At 36.2% G+C, this 17599-nt stretch overlaps 1 protein-coding gene across 2 annotated transcripts in view; it reads left to right on the plus strand.

Annotated features, from left to right (window-relative positions):
- The first annotated feature begins 252 nt into the window (after nt 1-252).
- The window catches only part of glula (glutamate-ammonia ligase (glutamine synthase) a), a 116724-nt gene continuing 99377 nt past the window's right edge, over nt 253-17599 (plus strand). The window contains exons 1-6 of one of the 2 annotated variants that reach the window (XR_014206631.1): nt 253-990; nt 1104-1265; nt 1357-1503; nt 1595-1722; nt 1834-2033; nt 2125-2995. Coding sequence is in view for 1 of the 2 variants with exons in the window: in XM_082172183.1 (XP_082028309.1) it covers nt 825-990; nt 1104-1265; nt 1357-1503; nt 1595-1722; nt 1834-2033; nt 2125-2437 (1116 nt within the window). In the remaining variant the exon portion in view is untranslated. Of the gene's footprint in view, nt 991-1103; nt 1266-1356; nt 1504-1594; nt 1723-1833; nt 2034-2124; nt 3186-17599 lie in introns of those variants that run through there. The other variant, XM_082172183.1, reaches the window with a different exon arrangement.

A 17599-nucleotide genomic window follows, 5' to 3' on the forward strand; every position in this document is an offset into this window, starting at 1 on the left:
GCTGGAAAGCGTCGACTTTGAGCAGCAATGATGCTTTTTGCGCCGACTTAATGATTTGTGCGATCAATATTGATAGCGGTTTATCATACTGATCGAACAACCCTTTTACAAGTGAATGCAAAGAGAATTCCCAATGCAGATTGCAAAGCACGTGGTCTAGTCTTTCCCAACGCCTTATTTGTAAGATTCCGGTAACGTTAACGTTACCCTTCTATCGACACAACACACAAGCCAACAGTTTTATACTGCAATCAGCAAATCAATCGTTCTATATTACCTGGTTGGCAACAAACGGTCAATCCAATCAATGCTGTTTATATCTAGGTTTCTTCTGAGATTAACTGTTTGATTAAATTGTCATCTGTTTGTTTGTGCTTGGTATTGTACTTAGTGATAATTCTCCCCAAAATTTAAATTCTGTCATTTAATCACCTGTTGTTCCAACCTTGTATAAAGTTCTTCTGAACACAAAAGATATTTTGAAGAATGTCTGTAACAAAACCGTTGATGGGCCCCATTGAGTTCCATAGTATTTTTATTTTTCATACTATGGAAGTCAATGGCTACAGTCACCCATATTCTTCAAAATATAGCCATGTTCTGTTCAGTGGAAGAGAAACCCATACTAGTTTAGAACGGAGTAAATGACAGAATTTTCATTTTTGGGTTAACTATTCATTTAAGCTATTGATCCTTGTGCTGAATGTATGCTTCAATGCTTATCCAAGTTTAAGGAAGTGCAATATGTTCAGTATTCTTGTGAGACTTCTTGATGTTAAACTATATCTGTTTTCCTCCTGTTTAGGTGTTTTATTGTAATAAAAATGGCCACGTCTGCCAGTGCTCAGTTGAGTAAAGTGGTAAAAGGGCAGTATATGGAATTGCCTCAGGGAGACCAAGTACAAGCCATGTATATCTGGATAGACGGAACTGGAGAAGGACTGCGATGCAAGACCAGGACGCTGGACTCTGAGCCTAAAAGCATTGAAGGTAAGCTGGACAACGCCACAGCCGTTTACAATGCATTAATAGATTTATATTCAAGTCTTGGAATTCTAAGGGATTTTTGAAGTAATGGCTTCTAATCATGTTCTGTTATTCAGATCTTCCTGAGTGGAACTTTGATGGTTCCAGCACGTATCAATCTGAAGGCTCCAACAGCGACATGTATCTCATCCCCTCTGCCATGTTTAGGGATCCTTTCCGCAAAGACCCCAACAAATTGGTCTTGTGTGAGGTGCTAAAGTACAACCGGAAGTCTGCTGGTACGTTTATTTGAGGATAAGATGACATCAGTGTATGTTTGATCTGTTTTTTTTTTTTTAAGACTTATTGCTATTCTGGTCTTAAACATAGAAACCAACCATCGTCATACATGTAAAAAGATCATGGAAATGGTAGACCATCAGACCCCTTGGTTTGGCATGGAGCAGGAGTACACTATCCTTGGTACAGATGGACATCCGTTTGGTTGGCCCTCCAATGGGTTCCCTGGTCCCCAAGGTAAAAACCGCTCCTTTACTGTCACATTTGACCATTATCAATGATGTTCTGAAGATGTATGGTCTTTAATGTGCTCCACTGATATCTACAGGACCTTATTACTGTGGAGTTGGAGCAGATAAAGCCTATGGCAGAGACATTGTGGAGGCACATTACAAAGCCTGCCTCTATGCTGGTGTGATGATCTGTGGAACCAATGCTGAAGTTATGCCAGCCCAGGTAACTTCTGTCCCAGTCTCTTCTGCCATCCAAATATTACCTATTTGGAATGTGACCTCAATTCTTCTGTTAATTCTTGATTCGTTATAACGTGACCCTCCTATTTTGCAGTGGGAATTCCAGATTGGCCCCTGTGAAGGCATCAACATGGGGGATCATTTGTGGGTAGCTCGTTTCATCTTGCACCGAGTTTGTGAAGACTTCGGTGTAGTAGCCTCATTTGATCCTAAGCCGATCCCAGGCAACTGGAATGGCGCTGGTTGCCACACTAACTTTAGCACCAAGGAAATGCGGGAAGATGGTGGGCTGAAGTAAGTACCAATCATAGATGGCTTGCTTGCCTTTCAAAAATATTTGTAACCCATACTATTAAATGACTACATGTCGTCTCCTTCTAATTAGATGCATTGAGGAGTGTATTGAGAAGCTCGGAAAGAGGCACAACTACCACATCCGTGCCTATGATCCAAAAGGAGGCCTGGACAATGCCCGTAGACTGACTGGCCACCATGAAACCTCCAACATTCATGAGTTCTCCGCAGGCGTAGCCAACCGTGGTGCTAGCATCCGCATCCCGCGAACAGTGGGACAAGAGAAGAAGGGCTACTTCGAGGACCGCCGTCCATCTGCCAACTGCGACCCCTATGCGGTCACTGAGGCCCTGATTCGCACATGTTTGCTTGATGAAGAGGGTGAAGAACCTGTGGACTACTAGATCTCTCTCTTCCTGGACTGAACTTCCCTCCCCTTCTTGCCATCCCTCTTTTTTTTTCTTTTTTTTTTTTTTTTTAAATGGCCATCAAGCCAAATTAGTACTGTATCTTGTTTTCTTTCAGGGTGGTTTTAACCTGGCATTTTAATATCGCTGAAGTTGACTGGTCAACTTAACATTTTAAGATTAAATCTGAAGTTAACCTGATCTGACTGGGGACATGGTGTTGCAGGGCATGTCTTTTCCCCTGTTTTTTTTGTTGTTCGTTTTTTTTCCCCCCTCATTTTAATTGTTTCTTGGGGAGTGGATGTTAACAATAGCGTTGAAAGCTGATCCCATGATCCTACCTTTTGGTAGTTAAGATGGACTGAGATGTTTGTCAGGTGCACAGAAGAACCTAGGGTTGCCAAGGCTAGACATCTAATTTCTTTTAAACCAATAGCTAGTTGTTGCGTATGTTGACTTGGTTATTCAAGTATGTAATGTTTCAATGCATCTTACTGATAGTGTATTAAATGGCAAATTTTGTTATCCATTTTGACTGTACACAGTTCATGTGCGGTACACTTCAGTCAAGGCCCAATAACTGTCCTGTTTTTATACTTGTGGATCTGTTATTTGTCATGTTAAATCCCTGATTCATCAAGGATTTGATCTTTTGTCTACTACTATGATGTAACTGCATCTGTTTTGTTAAACCTGAAGTTGCTAAAAAAAAAAAAGAGACTTAAACATTTATTTTTACCACAAACTTGTCTTGTGTGCTTCCTCTTTAACTGTGCAGTAGTCATGTCTTGCTTTTGTACTTGCTGATTTGACTTTAATGTTATTTTAGCATCCCAAGAAACAAAGTTTTGAATTTATGGGGCAAGGTGAGTATAACTTTTACACAGATTCATGATGGACTCCAACTTGAGATATGCCTCTCATTCTCAAGAACACAATACATTTTAACTGCTTAGTACCTGTTAAATGTCCATGAAACACTAACTTTACATCTGCACAAGAGAACATTGTGTAGTATACTGACGGAACTTTTTTTTTTTTAAGTTTAGGTGAAAAAAAAAAAAAAACTCTATTTTGCCTGTGCAACACATTATGGTCTTGTAAGAGACCTACATATTTAAAAATACATAAATCTGTGATCTCTAGTGTTCATAAACACTTTTTTTCTGCAGTGGACTGTTACTTCGTGTGTTACTATGTTGGTTGGTTAAAGGAGAGATTCAAATGTTTTCTTTCTGCAACCTCGTATTGTGCAAACAACTATTCAAACCTGCATCGCTGAGTTTGCATCTAAACTTTTGCAACATCATCGATAAACTTTAATCTCTTTGCGAGGAACTCATAAACACGAAGTCCCATTCACTGTGTGATTACTCGCTATGTGTTGGCTCTCAAACGGGAACAAAGGGGCGTCTCGGTTTCATTCTATGAAGTGCAGGAACATACAATTTTTCCTGGGACAAAAATATTTACTTTATGAGCTTCTCTCTGCGCGATGGGGGCAGGGTTAACAAGTTTGTTGTGGAACCTTTTACCTACATTCCCATGCCTGACAGACTGACAAGTCATAATGCCTTGTGATTGGCTCCCCAAAATGCCTTCCAACCAATCACAAATTAGAATGGTGTTTCTATCCAGTGCTTGGGAAAAGTTATGCTGGGCTGTTATATATTAATATCGTAAATTAAAAGATTTTTTTAATTTATCTGAAGTTAAAATAAAAAAAAAACGCTGTCCATTTATTTATTTTTATTCCAAAAGCCTTTTCAAAAGAAAGTTTCTCTGAATCAACAGGTAAACTTCTGTATGCTAATTTAATTTAACATTCAATGATTAAATTCTGAGATTGGAACAAATAGCTATAATACTAATATGCTTTTGTAATCATTATAGCCTATATCATGTTCAAACTTGCTTCATTCTGTTGTTGCATTTCCCGGTATCATCATCTTTTCAAGATTGTTCTGACATGAATCTTCAGGAAGTGACTTACACTCTCTGTTATAAAGTCAATATAATTAATTTAGGTTGTGTGGTGAATGGTGAACGATTACAATCAGTCTGACTGAAGAAAAAAAAAAACGTGATCCTATTATTATTTTTCCAAGCTAAGCAAAAAATCAGCACTTGTTTTACATACGTTGACTCAAATGAGCAATAAAATATTGTTGTTTTTGGTTAATGACAGAGTTATATCCCTGTTTCATTTTTCTCTGTAAAATGTATAAATAAATCTTAATAAAGGACTGATATTTATTTAAATAAAAATGATTCAATTACATTTTTTCTACATGCACAGGCATTTCCATTTGGTGCTCATGAATAAATCTGAGCATAATCAATGATTTTATGTGTTGATAACAATGAAGCTTAATGGAGATGATTTCTCATTAGGCCAAATAATAGCACTGCATGAATCATGAATCATATGCATAGAGAAACACTTCAGGCTGCTGACCCAGTTTCCTTCCTGTCTTGTAAAAACAGACAGTGAAGGCAGAAACATGTTTTAAGAAGATGAAGATGGGGATTTCTAATTGATCTCTCTATCTCTGCTGTTTTATAACACAATAACTCCTCAAACAGAACGTATGAGATGCTGTATGCATGCAATGCATCAGTGAGTGCTATGAAAAAACATTACTACTATAAGCAAGTTAGCAGTAAGTGTTGCTTAATCCACTTCAGATTCTCCATCTCACTTGTGACCCTTAGATAACATGCTCTTGCCACTCAACAATGGGGGGGGAGATGATGCTCAGTTGCCATGGCGACCACCGGAATGCTCAGGCTGGTTCTAGTGGGGAGAGGAAAAAAAACATGGTTATGCAATCAGAAGGGAGAAACGATCACCAGGTGCAGGGAACAAAGCAGTGAAACAAACCTCTGACTAAATAATGGCCTTTGTTACACCTATAGGTATCAACAACTGGATTATCCAATGCGTCATTAAGGGCATTTTAATATGCAACATGCACTTTTTCTGCAATCATTTTGTTTACGGCAGCTGGCGTCATTCAACTGCATCATTGGTGATCGATTGACAAGCAGAGCAGACACTTTTATGCACACTTTGGTTTGAGGTTATATAACAGCAATCACGCCATGCTCATCTAAAACTGCCACGCATGTGTTTTTTCAGTATGTGTGTTTTAACTATGCATGCATGAGAATAGACTTATACATAAACATATACGAGGCCACATGTGGCAGAAAAAAATTGAGAAATTGAATCAAAAAGAATGAAAGTGATCATTGCCCAGAGGCTGAATGAACAGAGGAGGTAATGAAGCAAACGGAGGACTGCAGACTGGGTTTGTATAGACTGGTTATGACTGGCTCTTTGACTATGGCTTCCTGTAATCCTGTGAAAAGGCAGCGTGAAATCGGGAGTGGGAGAGGATGGGGTTCTGCTGCAGTTCCTCTCCGACTGAAGGTTCCTGCTGTATGACTGAGCGTAATCTTGATGCTGCCTTTAAATTCCATGTTGAAGAACTTGTGCAGAGTGAGAGTTGTTTGGTGCACATAGAACATGCATGCACATTACACATAATGCAGATGCATGCACATGATCACATGCTCTAATGCATGTGTATAACCTATATTATCATCACAATTGGGGGGGGGGGGGGGGGGGACTTTATGTTTGTATATTCATTTAAATGCAAATATGTATCATAGCATCTACAATCAACTCTGAAATATATAAGCTATACAATCCTTTTTAGATATATTAAATAAAAGAGAATAGACAAAACATGGAATTTACAAGGAAATTGTTAATCCAACATTAAACCCAAAAATTGCCTCCAATATTAGTTTGGGGGTAATAAGATTATTTATTTATTTTTATTTATTTTTGGAAAATAATAATACTTCTATTGAGCACATTAAATTGATCAAAAAGTAAAGACAAGACAGTAAAGACAGTATATATATATATATTATATTTTTTATTTTAAATATTTATTTTAAATAAATGCTGTTCTGCATAATAAATATTCATCAAAGAATCCTGAAAAAAATTCAAAAAAAAAAAAAGTTTCCACAAAAATATTAGGCAACACAATTTGATCAAATTGATAATACTAATAAATGTTTCTTGTACAGCGAATCAGCATATTAGAATGATGATCCTGTCCACGTCCTTGTAGAACTCATAACTTTTACACTGGGAATTTTCTGAGAGCTCCTACTTGTACCATGTGACCGCTGCAGATTCATTTAGGCATTGATAACATTGCAGAAACGCATAATTCCCAGTCATGAACATGAACAACTCCGAGTGGAATGCCGGGAATTATGGCATAGCATGAACGCAGGATTATGTGACACTGAAGACTTGTGTAATGACTGCTGCAATTTCAGCTTTACCATCACAGGAATAAATCACATTTTAAAATGGATTATTCAAGTAGAAAACATTTATTTAAAAAAAATTTACTGTATTTTTTATTTTTAAAAATACAGCCATTAAAAATCATACAGACTTCAAACTTTTAAACAGTGTATGTCTATATATGTGCTTATATGATATATCTGAAAACTAAAGAGGGCTGAAAACTTGGTACTATCCCACAACTGGGTACTAAAAACTGTGAAAAATCATGTGAATTATTTGCGTTGAGGATTCTTTGAAACCCAGTTCTTCTGTGCTGGCTCAGACGTCTCAAACATGTCCATTATTTTCTTATGTGAAGCCACTACAAGGCCTGGAGATTTCCATGATGTGTGAAAAGTCAGAACAACACCCCAGAGGCTGGAGCAACATTTGTGAAGCCTCACGGGACATAAATGCCCTCAACCACCCAAGCATCTGCTAGTATCCTTAATTACAGCACTGGTTGCTGGCACCACAGCTGCACTAAAGATGGGGGAAAGCAGCAAAGCAGTGTTTTTTTTACTGTGGGTGTGAATACATTCGTAAAGACTTTTTTAATAATCAACACCATTAAATTTCACATCCCTCTCTTATTCGGCCTATATTATAGTTCAATTCTCTAGATGTTTTCAAAATAACATTGTATACTACTAGTATAACTTACTATTTCTGCAGTATATGCCTAGTATGCAAATTATATCTATGCATGGAATTCCTGTATGACCTATTATATTAAACCAACATGAACAACAGGACATAATTCTACACAACAGGGCATACTTTTCTGAGTATGGTCTCCCACAATACAATACAATTGTCTTGATCTTCTATTTCCAGTGTGACAAATGAACCAAGTAATATTACTCCAAATTTTTTAACGTCTCTTGCTTGACTCATTATCTAAATGGACTTTCAAATAGTGACATTTTTACACAAATTCGATTTTAAAAATGCAAAGTAAGTGTTTATATTTTCACTCACTGAATTAAGCATGCAATAAGATGAGGTCATGTGACAACGACACAGCATTTTGCTTAAGAGATGTATAAATGATCATGTTACAAAAATAGTAGGCTATTATACAGTATACAGTGCAGTATTCAGTAGTATTGTATTCTGAACTTAGCCGCTCACTCTCTCTTTCTTTCAGCACTCGTGCGTGATTGGGTCGCCTTGTGATTGGTTAGTTCCAGATCCTCTTAGTCCTCAGACTTTCACCTGAGTCATGTGCTAAGCTCGAGCCTCTCTTTATGACACAGTGACACAGTTTTCCCCCTCATACATACAGTAGCAAAGTGAGTTGTTATTCTAACATTAGAGCACTCATACATTCTCTGTGGTGGGGTTTTGTATTGATGAAAGGGAACAGCACAACTCAAGTCAATTGAAACAGCCAAGTCAGAATATAACATTGTTTTCTGGCAAATGTTGTGAACACTTCAGGCATGTTTTTTTCAGCTTCACACACACACTGAGCCATTGTTTTGCACTTCTAGAGCATGTATGTTGTATGTACACTATACCGACCAAGCATTTGGCATCAGCGAGATAAAAATAAATAAAAGTATTTTATTCGGCAAGAATGCGTTAAATGAAAAAAAGGTGACAGTAAGTTCATTTATAATGTTACAGAAGGAAAAAAAATTGTCACAGTCTCCACCGAAATATTAAGCAGCACAATTGTTTTCTCTCAAAAACATAAAATTAATAAAAAAAAACATTCAAAAACTTTTTTTTAAATCTTACCAACACCTGTTTTGAATGGTAGTCTGTGTATGGGGTCAAGGGGGCAATGATATGGGTCAGTTTTATCCCTGGAGTCATACAAAGGGATAAATTCATGGATTGTGTTAAATACCATAGAATGCAGACAGTTGAGTGACCTTTGACCTGTGGCGAATCAGGGCTCAAGGCCACACAGAACATATGTGTAGAGTAGACATAATCAATTAACTTGATTTACAAGCAGCACTCCCAGAGCCTTCTGGTATGGTTTGATAGTCTAACATAATAAACCAAGATAGCGATATATTAGACTACTTGTCTTTGACTATGAAAATCAGTCTTCTTTTTGACAGTGAGGTCATTTTATGCACCATTTCCCCAATGCCACCTTCGGCAAACAGGACATATCATTTAATCTTTATGGAGTACAGTATGATGAGAAGCAAAAAGTAAATCAATGAAATCGAATGGGAGAATAAAAACAAGTCTGTGTCTTGCACTCAAGTGAACAGGTCTTGTGCGGGTACTGGTTAAGACTGGTGTTAAGCAACATATGCACTAAATCAAGGGTCAGACGCTTCGGTTGCAAGAATGGAGAAAAAGCCTGGCAAAAAAAAAAAAAAAAAAGTGCTGAGAAAAAGTGCTGCCACTGAAGAACAAGGCATTTCCTGCTAATCACACGCTCGGTCTCGGAGCTTTCACGTCCCTCCCTTTTTTGTAAACCCCGCTCTTAAAGTTAAAACAGCACAGTCAGGTTCTCCAGAGCCCCTCCCAACAATAGTTCACGTTAAAAGAGGTGGGGTTTTTTTTTTTACTTTATGTGTTGTACAAAATGTTCTGGCCTTGAAAGAAGCACAGCAGACTAAATGCAAGGCTTTTATAGATAATGAATATTCAATAATGACTGCACAAGGAAAAAGTTTATTCACATTTTAGTATAACCCATCTAACAATAAGATGTTCAAAGAGCATTTTTCTAATGTTCATATTAAAGGGGACCTCTTATGTCCCTTTTTACAAGATGTAATATGGTGTCCCCAGAATGCATCTGTGAACTTCCAGCTCAAAATACCCCACAGATCATTTATTATATTGAGTATATTACATTTTTAAGTGGAAGGAAAAACTTATTTATGAGTTTTCGTGCATGTATCTTTAAATGCAAATGAGCTGCAGAAGAGAGCTGAGCCTTTACGGCTCTGCCAAAAACTAAAACATCTGTTTGGTTTTGATTATCATCTCTATTACGGTCACACTCACGTGACATTGCAGTTCTTCATCATCATAAAAGTTTATTATCTGCATACATTTTAAAGCCATATCAGTCTAAACTTCTGATATATGGTTTTCAGAGCGCACACATCCGAAGCATGCACACAGAAAGCTGGATGTCAGACAGTGACCCGTGTCCCGTGAGCAAAAAAAATAAGTTCTCTTTCACTCTTTTTGCGCTCAAACTGTAAAATACACAAAGGCTGTCAAAAACACACAAAGTTCACATAAACACATTCAGTTATGTCTGTGAACGTAAACAGCAGGGAAATAAATTGCATTATATCTGTGTATTAAAGTAAAAGCAGCGTAATACACAGTACCTACTGCTATATTCGTGTTAATATGAATCAAACTGCTCTGGATTGAATAACTTTTACTTTAATAAGAATACATTTCTTACTTGAATGCTGCTGTTAAATGCTCTGGCGAGGAGATAAACATGGCGGACTGTGTACAGCTCACTGAGGGCAGGGTCTATGCTAATAGGGAAGAGTCCGTCAGCAGTCGTGGGCGGGGCCTAAGCATATGTGACGTCACAAAAGCTACTATCTGCAAACTACTTGTTCTGAGACTGTTTATGATTTATGTGGATTTTTAAAAAAAAAGAAGAGCGGGTGGATTTTTACCATTATTGGGTGGTTGTGTTAATACACTGTCGACACACATTGTATAAAGTAAATATGTATAATGTACTGTAAATACACCATGTAAAAGTGAATGTTGCACACAGGTCCCCACTTAAGTTATAATAACGTAATTTCTGAATGTTCTCAGATCGTTCAAAATGTCTGAAACATTTTTTTTTAAAATTTTGGTTATGCAAACGTTAAGGGAACATTCCATTTTATTATTTTGCAAACATAATGGGAATGTTACTTTTGAATGTTTCTCTGAACATTATGAAACAAATTGTAACATTTAAAACAAACTTCAAGCTAACCATTTCAGGTAAAAGCATTTCATGAATGATGTATAAATAATGTTTTTGTGCTAACTTTTTCTCTCTGCACCCCACTCACCCTCTTCTATCCTCTAAATCTGGTATAGCCTCCAGAACCAATCAAAATAGAGAGCGCTAACTTCACATGCGAACTATTTTGCACACCACTATTGAGTTACAAAAAAAACAAGACAATCAAAAGCAGAAGAACAGCATGTTCTCAAGTGTGCAAGTTTATCCTGCCCTGAGCTCTTACACTCTTACGCTCTTCCAGTAAATAACAAAATAACGTTATCTCACAGGCTGGCTCATAATGCTGAAATAAAATACATTTTCGGTATTAGATTAACTAAGTAAATGTCCAGGCATGTCTAAGTGCGTGATTCCACAGAAACTGAAGAACCTGTTGAGCTGCACAGAACTGTGGTGGATAAAAAAAAAAAAAAAAAAACTTTCTTAATCCTTTTATTTCTCTTGGTTTTTTGTTGTTGTTGTTGTTTAGTTTTTCAGGTAAAAATGAACATTTAAAATTGAAATATATTATTTAGAGTAATAATTATATAGAATTACTGATTCACAAAACAACTGTACAGTAAGTAATGTAATCCATTACATTACACATTTTCTGTAATATAATCTCACTACTTTTAGATTATTTTTAGATTACTTTTGAACTTTGTCCATGCATCTCATTGAACAGGATAATATTATACCATACTGATAAAAAAAAAAATACAGAAAAAGAAAATTACAATCTTTGTTATCAACTGTAATGAATCCTCTGGAGGCAAGTTGATATGAGAACCCAAGTGCAACTTTAAGAACGAGAACAAGAACGAATCAATACTAGACGCAAGACACAGTACAAACATGAGGGTTTAAATACACAGACTAATTACAAGACAGGGAACACCTGAACAATGATCAGATGCTTAACCAATGACAAGACACATGGCAGGATCACATGACAAACAGGGAATCACATGACAAGACACAGAAACATGACAATGACAAGAAACCAAAACATAAAACATGACAATCAACAACATGAAGTGCATTAAACATTTCATTATGTCAGGGTTTCTCAAACTGGGGTTCGTGAAGGAAATACAGGAGGTTTGTGAGTTTAATGAAAAGCTAATAATTGAATGAATTATACAATTTTTAAATTTAAATATTTTTGAAAGGTGTTTGAAAGACAAAATCCTTCCAAAGACAGTAATACATGGTTAAATGAACACATATTTAATGTGTTCTTCAGGAGTTGATTCAATATTTATTGTTGCAATGTTGAGAAAACATTACTTTAAAGTTAAATGATTTCTGTAAATACAGTAGTCAAATGCTTTGTGGCCTCTCAATTTTCCATGTAGCCACCAGACTAGTGGCTGGTATGTGTGTGTGTGTGTGTGTGTGTGTGTGTGTGTGTGTGTGTGTGTGTGTGTGTGTGTGTGTGTGTGTGTGTGTGTGTGTGTGTGTGTGTGTGTGTGTGTGTGTGTGTGTGTGTGTGTGTGTGTGTGTGTGTGTGTGTGTGTGTGTGTGTGTGTGCAATTCCACAAAACTAGAAGACTTAAATTCTGAATGTATATCTAAGTGATAGTCTTTTTTAGAAAAGAAGATGTAAAAGATGAAAAAGAAGAATTATAGGGGGAATCAATCAATTATTAATGATTTACTGCCATTGTGTGCATAATATGTGATCAAGTAATCAATAAAAAAACAAAATAGCTAACTGTAGTCCATTTATGAGTATTATAAAACATATTGTAATCTAATTACAAGTACTTAATTTTGGGAATCTGATTACATATAGGTCTAATCCAGATTACATGTAATCAGTTACTACCAGCACTAAACTCATCATTGTAAAATGATTCACTATACTCTGTTGTTGAAAATACCTTTGAACCCCAAATATCTCATATAACTGTGAAATGATTTCGTGATTCCATTTTCATTCTAGATCTCAGACAGTATAAAACTTCAACTCTCAAACCCTACAAACCTCAACCTGCTTTGAGCTCAGTTCCAGTAAGCTGTACAGTTTGTTTGTGGTAAGAAGAATTAGTCTGTCACCAGGTTACAATAATCTCCACGCAGAGGAAAATACCACGTCTTTACCCTTGAGAAAGCATAACCTGTGTTGCCATGATACGAGAATATATCTTGCTATACAAATAGACTGAATGTAACGGGGCAATTGCTGTATGTATGATGTTCCTGATAAAGGCATATGGCTAGAAAAGACAGAACCACCATCACAAGTCTCTGTGATGTTCTAGTCTCAAGTTCCTTCTTCAATGCAAGTCTACAGGTTTGATTTCACTTATTTTGTATGTGACTTAAAGCATGCAAAGGCAAAAACATGAATACAATCTAATCCTTTAGGCTGCTGCATCGTTTTGGCTGTAGTGCTTCTATCTCTGTTTTTCATTCATTTATTTCTAATGAGACAAAGCAAAAAGTTGCAATTTTGACTGACACACTAAGAACATTTCTCCATCCATGGGCTCTTTCTCCTTGGTTTATTTTGTTTAACCAGACACTGCGTCAAACAGCACGTGAATGGTGCTGATGGTCCCAGTTTAGCGACATCAGACCAGCACGTGAAGGCAATGGTTACTGTTTACCTCAAATATGCCAAAACTAAACTTGAATTGGCAGGCTGCAATCACTGAAAACAGATCTAGAACACTGATAATCAAAAACGTTGTGGCCGTTTTAAATCGCACCCTCTGGTGGCGGGACAGTGACATGACACCTGTGGAAATGACGTCAATTTCACTAATGTAACACTGATTTGGTAATAATCATGTAGAACTGTCAAACAGCTAAAGATACTGTATTACAGTACCATGGTAGTCAGCAGTAATGGAGTGAGACATAAGGAAAGCGATCACATGACGTCTGGTAATGAGAGAGCATGTCTCACTCATGACAGCCCTCATGACCTGAGATTATACCAGCTTTACTACTTTTACAAGATAAGATGACTCGTTCATGTTGGCTGTGTGCTCAACTGTCTACCTGGATTCATTAAAAGAAGCTGCAAAATGAAGTTGGGACATGTGACACTGAAGACTGATGCTGAAAATTCAGGTTCGCCATACAGATATTTTTAAGTGTAAAAATATTTCACAATACTTTTACCGTATTTTTTAACTAATTAATGCAGCCTTGGTGAGAGACTTCTTCCAGAAATATTGAACAAATATTATCAACCCCAAACTTTTGAACAGTAGTGTAAAAAAAAAAAAAAAAAAAAAAAAAATCAAAAGATAGTGTACTAATATAAAATGTATACATGTAATATATTACATCATATAGGTCAAGTGTATTTAAGCCCATGCATATTTCATAGTACATGGGGATTTCTGTGCTTTATGATACTTAAAATACCCCCCACAAGAAGATTAAACCATGCTTCAAATCGAGTCATAAAAAGAAACAGTTTGAGACCCAAAGCTCGTAGAAATAATTGTGAAGCCAACCTGCCCTCTGCCTCCCCTTTTGTGATTAAAAGTTGACTAGAGATGTGAAGGAGGGTGCCAGCTGAACTCGGACAGTGCCTCGCATCTGCTGTTCTGTGCTAATCCTTGCAAATCCTTTATTTTCCTCAGAACAGTGTGTATGGGTTTACATCTGATTTACACGTCTAAATGACAAACAACTGAACTAGGCTAAGAGGACAGCATAAAGACAAACTGTTGCGCTCAGAAGATTGTCATGTGTGGAATCAACAGTATAATCCTCAGCAAATAATCAAAAAACAGTGATGCATGGAAGACAGTGAGTGACGCAAGTGTCCACAAGTGTTGCGTCTTTTGGGCGGGGGACAGCTGGTGAACATTTGTGTCAGTTTGAAAGCACTGTACAGAATCTCTACATTCTGGGTACACTGGTATAAGTATGGCGGCCACCCTTAATATTTTGTCCCAGGCTCTGTGAATTCAAACGATGGCCCTGCCTTGTCTAAAATCTGTTCATTTTCCAGTTTGAGCCATGAAGTCACACACATGGAAAATGTTTGCATGAAATTCTTGAGGAATCTGTTTTCATTTACCCATCTATTATGGTAATATGAGAAACCGAGAGGGCTGAATGATTGTGCTATTCATGCACGCATGCACTGAAAAACAAGTACACATTAGAACATAGTATTGAGACATTTTACTATCCACCTGAATGCTTTGATAGCCTTGTGAGGAAGAAGTGCTCTTAATTTTGAACATGCACTTTAATGTACTTTGAATCGTAAAAAAAAAAAATTTAAACTGTATTTGCAAAAAAATAAAAGGTCACTTAAAAGGAGAACACGTTCATTGCTGTGTTTCTTAACATACTTAAAGTACACTTTTAAAAGTGTTACAAAATTTCAATTTATAAGATTTACATTTATATTTTGAAATCATATTTAATAATTTTGTTATTTTGATATGTTGATTAACATAAAACACACGTAAACTTGATTATAATTTTAACTGTGTTATTCATTATTACAATTTATTATCAATGTATTTTAAATGTACTGTACTAAATTGTAACAATTGCAAATATATAAATTACGTACAAGTTTCAATAAATGTGACATTAAAGTATATTTAGTGTGACATAAATGCTTGTCAGTACATTCAGCAATATACTTGAACTATATTTCAAAGACAATGCAAGTAAATATGAAATTACATAGGCCTATAAAGTTCAGCTAATTGTATTTAATATAATATAAAATAAAATAAATTATTTTGAATGCAAACAACATGCAATTAGGTGTCCGAAAAAATATGCTCTTAAGTAAATTAAGTATATTATGTATGTAATAAGTACTGTATTATTACATTTTAGCTGTGCATGACATCACACGAGAGTGTGCAACACAATGCACATGATATTTTAATCAGCGTACATGTCCGAACAGGACAATCTTTTAAACGAGGAAGCACAAATGACGTCAGTGCCCATATAGACTTAATGTTATGAAGTAAAGCTGCAGAGATTAATAGAATAAACTCAAATGATGAACTTTATACTGGCTTAGGGTCAAGTCTTAGTTAGGTGACAAACAAGTTTTTCAACCACATGTAAAATAAATGTGATTTAATGCTATGTGAAAACATCAGCATTTGCAGTTTAAACAAAAGAAAAATAAGCCACGTTAGGCTTATAGATGACGAGTGGCTTTTAGATGACTTATTTAGAAAAACAAATTCCTATAATACTGCTCACTATAATATTAAATCAACAGGTCTATAAATATATATATAATAATATAATATAATAATCATTAACCAGTTTGGTGTGACTCATCTCTTTCCCCAGCACTGTCATGCAGCTCATCCAAACGGTTGTATATTTTATTGTCTCTGGAAAATAAAGTCAGGCCAATTCTGATGAATACTCTACGTGATGCCACTGAAAGAGATCCGTTATCAGTCTGAGCTTCAAAACAGTCAGAGTGCTTCATAAAAAAAAAACTCATAAATGTCAAATGCTTTCTCTTTCAGCTCAAAGTTCTGCTGCGTTTTGCTGTTCTTCTGTGACTCAGTTTGAAAAACCTCAGCCAGCAGTCAGCTGGTGGTATAACATATATTGTTAAAATGTTTCATTGATGGAAGGTGGACAAAAGGCAATGTAAGAACATACTGAAATACCTCATGTGAGACCCACATAAAGTACAAATCAGGAACTCTGTATCTGGTATCTGTTTCCATCAGCACAGGAAAAGAGAGAAATGTCTTTTTTCAGTCTTTTTGTCCTGACTGAGGAAGGATATTAAGTTCTGCTGATCAGAAACATTTCAAGCTTTCAGAATGGAAAAAAGAGCTAGATGCTAAAAAAGAGCTATAGAGTCTTTTGTCAAAACATTTATAAGTTAACTGTTTATTCCATTAAACAAGTGATTTTTCAGTTCAATATGGTGAATTTGTGTGACATTTTAAATGTTGGTATATAAGTCTTTATTCAAGATACAAGAGTTTATTTTAATATGAACAGGAAACACTCTGTTACTCTATATTTTACAATACAAAATTATACTTTTCACTGTGCAATTTCAAACTAATACAGTACATATGATTACGCCTTTACATATGTAACAGGGTTGACAGTTTTACAGTGGAGTTTGATATTACCTGGTGGTCAAGGATGTTAAACTGCTTCTCAAAAAAGGAATTTAATGCTGATACAGCTACAAATGCCAACTCATTTATCATTTGTTTACTACAAAATAATAGTAAAAGGATTGACAAAAGAGGTTAAGATATTTTGTTAAAAATTTACTGTAAGTGATTAAAAAGAGTTTTTAATTTGTAAACCCTTGAAGAGATCTTACAAGGATGATCATTATGATTTTATATGATTATGTGGATTTGTTGAAATTGAAAAATGCAAAAATATAATGGTAACAGGGTTGATGCAATTGTAACATGTAGGTTTTATAAATAATACACTACATCAAATAAAATAAAGACACAATGCTAAATTTGTTTTAATATAGCAAGAAGAATTTGGAAACATAGTGGTGGTGGTGGTAAAGTCCCTCGAGGACCATCATTGAGATGTTGAGTGCGAAGAGGTTCACTGAGTCCAGTGAAATAAAAAGCAATGAGCGAACTGCCTGGAAAGTGTGTATGTTAAAAAACAAGTGTGGCGTGAAGAAGGGTGGAGCCGAGAGCAGTGGGAGCGAATGTTAATGAGCGTCACCTGCGAGACACACCGGTCTCGAGTCCCAAAGAAGGAGCTCCAGAACGATAAGAGGAGTGACGACAGTGCAAGACGAGAGAGGACCAGGCCTGGACATTTACATTATTTTGTTTTCGTTCTAGTTTATGCGGCAGTC

The sequence above is a fragment of the Leuciscus leuciscus genome (genome assembly GCF_965113295.1).
Source record: "Leuciscus leuciscus genome assembly, chromosome: 6".
Lineage (NCBI taxonomy): Eukaryota > Metazoa > Chordata > Actinopteri > Cypriniformes > Leuciscidae > Leuciscus > Leuciscus leuciscus.